This window comes from Petaurus breviceps, unplaced genomic scaffold (assembly GCF_028583685.1).
Source record: "Petaurus breviceps papuanus isolate PSGF00001 unplaced genomic scaffold, PetGlider_PUasm1.0 91133, whole genome shotgun sequence".
NCBI lineage: Eukaryota > Metazoa > Chordata > Mammalia > Diprotodontia > Petauridae > Petaurus > Petaurus breviceps.
Genome location: NW_027187419.1, coordinates 8710961 through 8718438, shown reverse-complemented (window position 1 = coordinate 8718438; position 7478 = coordinate 8710961). Strand labels below are relative to the sequence as shown.

Below are 7478 nucleotides of genomic sequence, written 5' to 3'. Positions count from 1 at the left end.
CTCTCTCTCTCTCTCTCTCTCTCTCTCTCTCTCTCTCTCTCTCTCTCTCTCTCTCTCTCTCTCTCTCTCTCTCTCTCTCTCTCTTCCCCAGAAGGGAGTTCAAAGAGCTGTAAGTCTTCTCAGCCCAATCCAAATAACTCTATTACATAAATACTCCTGCTTATTCCACTCCACATCCAAGACTTGAAGTAGGTCATATATGCAGAAACGTCTGCTCATAGTTTCCTGGGTCTGAATGTCACATGAAATAATGTTGACAAATCTCAGAATTTAAAAAAAAACCCTTGTGTTTTGAGATCAGTTTGATTGACAGCCTAATCCTTTCTTTTCAGAGAATTTTTAAGATTTTGATGAATCCATTAGGGGATGAAAATGCAGCAATTTTTACAGCTTTACAGTGTTATTTTGTGCTTGGCATTTTGTCAAGTTAGCACTTCTCATTCTAATTACACAATTGTAGGAATGTTATGTTCCTTGAGAAAATATTTCCATTTTCATGTTTAGTGACTTCATATATAATTGATACCACTTTAAGTTTTCAGGTTCACATTTGAGTAAGTATAGAAACACACTTGATATTTCATATCATGAATAGGTATGAAAAAACTACCAAGGTAATAACTCCAACATTGCCTATTGTTTTCTATTGTTAAAGCTTTCTTTGAAACCACAGGCAATTCTGTAAGGTATTTTCAGAAATCAGCCTGAGTTCTAAAACTACATACACTGTAACTAGGTCTGTGAGGTTGTTTCTACAAGGGCACAATGGAGGGGAAATTCAAGCTATTCCTGTAAGACACAGCCAGATTGGGTGTGTCCATTTGTGTTTCCAGCCAAATCCATGATAGGATGAAAGATTTAGAGCTAGACCTTAGAGGTCTTGATTTTACAGAGCAGGAAACTGAGGGAAAGGGAGGAATGGAGTAAGTATTTATAGTGTGCCAGGAACTATGCTAAGTCCTTTTACTTGTCTCATTTGATGCAGGTAATAAGAGGCAGATTACCTCTGAGATTCAAATCCAGATCCTTTGATTTGGTATACAGTGCTCTTTCCATTATACAATACTGTCTCTTTAGATTGACGGCTTTCTGGGGCCTTCACTGACAGTTACAACAGCTAAAAACAACAACAAAACTATTCCTCAGTCTGCTGCTTTTCAGTGCCAGTTGGCCCAGCCTGTTAACATTACAAACACACAGATGAACTCCACTAGAGTCTGCAAATGCCAGCTTGAAATGCTAAGTCTCTGTCTCTTCTTTTCTCCTAGCCCCCTATTTTGAGCCAGAACCTATTTCTTCTGCTCCCAACTATTTTCAGCCCAGACAGTTTTCCAGTTGTGTGTCCTGTGAAGAAAACCCCAGCTGCCTTGACCAGGTCTTCGAGTCCTACCTTCCAACAGAGACGCTCCTGGACCACTCACTCAGCTCCACACAAGGCATCCCACCATGTTTCCCGGACAGCTTTCAGGCCACCCCTTTCTGCTTTAACCAAAGCCTGGTAATTTATCTCCATTCTTTCCTTCACTTGATTGATGCTGTCTGTTCAATAGTAATGAAATAGTTGGCATCATCTTGTGAGAAATCACGGTAACACTATCAACAAGGAAACCAATAGAGGAAACAAGCAAAGAACCATTAAAAAAAAAAAAACATTGGAGGTAGAAACAGCCACACACACTGGGTTTTAGAATCTTGAATGCATAAATAAGCATTAGGTTCTCAAGCTTAATCCAACTGGTGGCATCGCAGTGTAGTATAGTTACTATCTAAGTTGTGAAGTGTCATTAAAATAATTATTTAAGGTAATTTTTTTTGTTTATTTTTTTTAACTGTAAACCATAACATGCTGACTAAATGAAGACCAGTGTTATGCATACTGGTTCCTAGGAAACCCAGCATGGGCTGATGAGCTCATACTTTAATTTATAAATTAAGATCTAGTCTATGTCTGCATTAATGATGGAATGTCCATTTTCTATGATTTTTCATCATTAATTTGTTGATTTTAGATTTAATTACTAAATTTTTACTCTTCATTCCAGCATTATGTAGACATGCACAATGCACAGCAACTTTCTTGGGAGTTGATTTAATTCTGGAAAGACTAGTAGTGAGATTAATAAGATTTTGGTTGGGCTTCTTTGATTGAAGAGGTATCCAATGTTATAAGATTGGTTGTATGTAACCTGAGTGAAGGGTTATAGAATCATAGGCTTAGAGTTGTAGAGTACCTTAGAAGTCATGTAATCCAAGCCATCCTTTTACAGATGAAGAAGCTGAAATCACACAGGTAGTAAATATAATCAGCCTCAAAATAGGGTGAGAAATCAATATCTCAGGCTTTTAGATCCTTTTTGGAACATTCTTCATTTTAAAAAGAAGCAGTTACTATTTCAGGAATTGAAACCAAATTATTGACCCCATGGAAACTTGAAGTTCTGTGTAATCCTGAAATTCATACTGAATGATAGGAGAAATAACAACTGAATTGTATTGAGTTTTTTTGTTCTCTCCAAGAAATGGAAAAACACATTATCTGTCACCTTCCATTCTGGAAAGCTGTTGATAACGAATTGCAGATAGCCTGGTAGTCTTCTGAACTTCCGTTTTTTTTTTTGTTGTTTTTTTTTAGCCACTGAAGGCCAAGCTTTTGGTTGAGCTTGTATGTGCTTGGCAATTTTTGCTTTTCTCTAAGCATTTACTGAGGGGAAGCCTAAGGGGCCATTGTATCTGTCACCTAAACCCCCAGGAGTTTGAAAGATGACTGGTCAGGGAAACAACAATCTCTGTGCATCAAGTATTCTGTGATATCCAGGAAGCCATCAACAATATATGTGACTCACTGGCTGGCAGAATTGAGACTTCTTTCTGCAGGTGAACTGAAACATGATGGGGGTTCGTGGCTAAAGAACAAAGTGTCACATGAAACATGGTTATAACAAAGGAAGTCAGTGAAGCAAAAGTTATCTGGAAACCAATTCCTTGTCAGGAGTGGAACAAATTTAGCATATGATGTAATGAAAGTATATAGTCAACAGGAAAATTATTTTTGTGATTTTCACCCCTTCCCTCCCCTTCCCTGATTTTTGTTTTGTTTTGTTTTCTGGGCTCTATAAAGCTGTTGTCCATCTCTTTCATACTGGCTGAGTTAACAAGTGTTTTGTTCCCTGGACTCTTACATTTCTCCAGGCACCAGAATCACCCTCAGATTCATCAACTCTGTCCAGCCCTCTGGAGTACAGTTACTCCCCACCTCAGCAGCCGTCATTGGCTCCTGTGACTTTCAGCTCTCCCTCCTCTCTGGACACCAGGACCTGTGGGTATCCCCCAGAAGAGTACTCGTACCATCATTTCCACTCTCACCCCCAGTACAGCTGTTGTGCCTCGTCCTCCTCTTCCTCTGTCTGTTACTGCACATCATGTGAGACAGAGCACCTGGACACCATCAAAGTATCAGAATACTTCTCGTATCCAGATCCAGACTGTATAGACTACTCCCATTCCCTGCCAACAGCTGTGTCTGATGATTTCTATAGAAGGGAAGCAGATTGTGACATCTGCTATAGTTAGTGGGAATGGGATTTCTTTGGAGTATTGTATGTGTATATTTTGCTACTCAAGTTAAGTAACACCTCAAAAAATGTCATCTAGAAATGAATGTCACAGAACACAGTTTACACTTTCACTACAGTTTTTTTTAATTTTTTTAATATCCTGATGTTAACTTAGTCATTGATAATAAGCCCTCTTAATCCTGCCATAGCCACACTCCTGCCTTGTACACTTACAGTTAAGATTCTTTTAAGAAAAACTTTCATTTATTTGTTTTACTCTCCTGTATAACAAGTTTGCATTTTTTTACTAATAAATAATTTTTTTATTATTAGATAGTACATGTTTGTTGCTATCAGAATTAGTGGTTCCCATCTCCACTGGAGACCTTTTCTTGTGGGGCCTCCTTGTGGCATAGAGTTGATCCTGGTCTCTTAAGACTAGGCCAATGTTTGGAAAGATTTTATATATGAAGCCAGGGACAAACAATAGTTTGTCTTAGGACTCCACCTACCTAATTTTGGAGAGACTTGTCATCAAAAGGTTCACCATTGGGCAGTGACTATGTTGGTGACCACAATTCATAAAATTATATACCAAGGTGGAAAAGTTCTGGGTGATTTTCTAAGGATCAATCAATAATTTCATCTGCTTGGGAAACTCTCCAAATAAAGTTTGCACACCTACTCAGATAGGCGACTGATCTATAACTGAGACCCTTGGAGAAAGAAGCCAGAGGCACTATGGGGATTAATAAACTTGCTCAAGGTCAGACACCTGTGATGTGTAAGAGGGAGACTGGAACACATCATCTGATTCCAAGATTGTTTCTCTCTCCACGCTCAACTCCAGTTCATACAGAAGTCAGGACGTCACCCTTGTGATGTCATTGGTTGTCTTCAGAAACAAAGGACAAACAGCAATAAAACTATGCTCATTTCTATAGAGGTCTTAGTGTAGGGAAAAACAGGTTGTGCTTGTCCTTCATTTTCAAAGAGGACCATGGTATCAGGGAAATGATGACATGATTTGCGGTTGACTTTGATTTGAGGGAGGGCTGTGCAAGGTCACCAATCTCACTTTCTCCTCCAGAGTCATCTGGGTCCAGTGACCAGATATTCCTCAGCAAAGAATACTCATATCAGTGAAAAACATAGCTCTTTCACATAGTCAAGTAATATTTTTCAGCATGGATTGAATACTAAACCAAAGCCACAACAGCTCAGTTATATTCCTTAAAAAAAATGGAATGCCACTGGCTAGGTGGCACAGTGAATAGAGCACTGACCCTGGAGTCAGGAGGACCTGAGTTTAAATCCGACCTCAGACATTTAACACTTACTAGCCATGTGACCTTGGGCAAGTCACTTAACCCCAATTGCCCTGCCCTCCCAAAAAAGAAAAGCAAAAAAATTTTTTTTCAAAAAAAAGAAACCAAACTATAATAGCTTACTGTGCCCCAATGAGAAAGTCAACATAGCAGCAGATGGAGAATTAGTAAAGTTGAGCCCTAATTTTTAACTAATACCGATATTCAAAAAGGGCTTTGCAGTTTAGAAGACTCTCTGAGTAAGAGGTTCTTTTTGTTTTGCTTTTTGGAGGGCAATTGAGGTTAAGCAACTTGCCCAAGGTCATGTTAGTTTTTTGTGTTAGGTGTCTGAGGCCACATTTGAACTCAGTTTCTCCTGACTCCAGGGCCAGTGCTCTATTCATTGTGCCACCTAGCCACCCCTAAGAGGTTCTTAAAATGTAATCTAGGGGTCCCTAAGGATCCTGACGACTTTCAGAGAGTCTATAAAATCAAAACTATTTTCAAAAAAAATGCTAAGATGCTTTCATTTCTAATATGGCAAATATTGATAGATAACATCCCCCTAAACAAAAACTCCTTGGTGTGGGGGTCCTCAATAGTTTTTAAGAGGGTAAAGAGTCCTAAGAACAAAAATTTTGAGAGCTACTGTTCTAAGTACTGAGGGGTGGCAATTCATATTGATGAAAGGGTGACCCAGACCAATAAAATCATGTGTTAAAATGAATAGAGTAGTAGCAGTCATCTAGGCCACTGATGAAGCCTAACCAGGTAATCCATGTGATTGTTCATTTCCCTTGTTCAGGCTACAATGTTAGTAGAAGGCCAAATTCAGCTTCAATGAATCTGCAATTTAAGCTGTCCCTCCACCAGATCACATTGCAACCCAACAAGACTTGCCTGCCCTTATTCATAAAAACTCCTTAGAGAACTGACCCAACGTAATGGATGCCTTCTTCTGGGTCTTTTGGCATTCTGTAGAAACTGGTACATTGTATCTCTTAACCATTCTCTTCCTATGCCTGCCTCCTTTTCAGAGCATTCATTTTTCAGATAATACCCTTTACATCACTTTTTGCATAAGAATCCTCATTTGCTATATATACCATAGCCTCACCAGAGTCAACCCCACCAGACATTTCTCCATTGCCCCTTGGTCACCTAGGATTTTGATTGCATTTTTGATTTGTTGATCATTTAAAATGACAGTAACAATACTTGACTGAGTAAGGCAAAAATGCAGCTTTGGGAAACGAGGCATCTCCCATGAATACGTAAAGACAATACAAGTTGCCTTGCTTGATAGGTGATAGATAACTTCATTCAACTATGCTCTGGTTATCATTATCAATTGAAGCACCAAGAAGGGAGAAGGCTACTCACCAAAAAGATCACAGGGGAATCATAGATCTAGTACTAGAAAGAACCTTAACAACCATCTAGCCCAGGCCAATCATTTTGCAGATTGAGGAATCCAAGACCTGGAGATGATAAGTTAGTTACTTGTCCAAGGTCACATAGGTATCACATGTCTGAGGCAGGATTTAAAGGGCAGTGAACAGCCATAGCCATTGTAGGTGCTTATTTCCACTCCCAATATTTTTTCTGGATTAGAACTGCTTGACTTTTTCTTTCTAGGAGGGGCATTGACAATTTGCCTTAGTTCCCTGGGCTTTTATCTTCTGGGTACTTTTTTGGTCATTAACATGCCATTTAAACATACATCACTGAATTCTTTGACTGATTCATAGTCATTTTGTTTACAAGTGAACTTCATGACTTGCTTTCTCAAGTAACAAATGTATTTGAGGAAGTCCAGCTGCCTCTTAAGATGAAGAGAAGTTGGGCGGCCAGGTAGCACAGCGAGTAAGAGCACCAGCTCCAGTGTTGAGAACACCTGGAGATCGAATCCCGGGCTCAGACACTTAGCACCCACCCAGAAACACCTGGCCGTGTAACCTTGAGCAAGTTACTTAACCCCAATTGCTTTAAAAAAAAAAAAAGATGAAGAGAAGTTGCTTGAACTATCCCAGAATATCCATTTCTCTAAGATCTATAGAGCCAGGAACAGCTGTCCTTAGGCAGTACAGATAGAAGACTGAACCTAGAGTCAAGAAGTTGTTGCTGTTCAATCACTTTCAGTCATGTCTGACTCTTCATGACCCAATTTGGGGTTTTCTTGGCAAAGATACTGGAGTGGTTTGTCATTTACTTCTCCAGATCATTTGACAGATGAGGAAACTGAGGCAAACAAGGCTAAGTGACTTGTCCAGGGTCACACAAGTGTCTGAGGCCAGATTTGAATTCAGGAAGATGTTTTCCTGACTCCAGGCCTGGCACTCTAGCCACTGTGCCATCTAAGTGTCTTTGGAGTCGAGAAAACCTGAGTTCAAATGTGGCCTCAAGTACCATCTAGCTGGGTGACCCTGGGTAGATCATCGACCCTTACTCTAATTCAGTTTCCCCATCTATAAAATGGAGGATATAATAGTATCTACCTCCCACAGTTGTTGTGAGGATCAAATAAGATATTTGTAACGTGCTTTCCAATCATAATGCACTATATAAATGCTAGTTATTATAATAATTATTTGCTAGGTGTTAGAAAGCAGAAGAG

At 39.5% G+C, this 7478-nt stretch overlaps 1 protein-coding gene across 2 annotated transcripts in view; it reads left to right on the top strand.

Annotated features, from left to right (window-relative positions):
* Positions 1 to 4122, top strand: part of POU2AF3 (POU class 2 homeobox associating factor 3) — a 14706-nt gene extending 10584 nt beyond the window's left edge. For both annotated transcript variants that reach the window (XM_069079755.1, XM_069079754.1), the window contains 2 exons: positions 1269 to 1498; positions 3190 to 4122. In XM_069079755.1, coding sequence (XP_068935856.1) covers positions 1269 to 1498; positions 3190 to 3570 — 611 coding nt within the window. In that variant the 3' untranslated portion in view covers positions 3571 to 4122. The remainder of the gene's footprint in view (positions 1 to 1268; positions 1499 to 3189) is intronic.
* The last annotated feature ends 3356 nt before the right edge of the window (positions 4123 to 7478 follow it).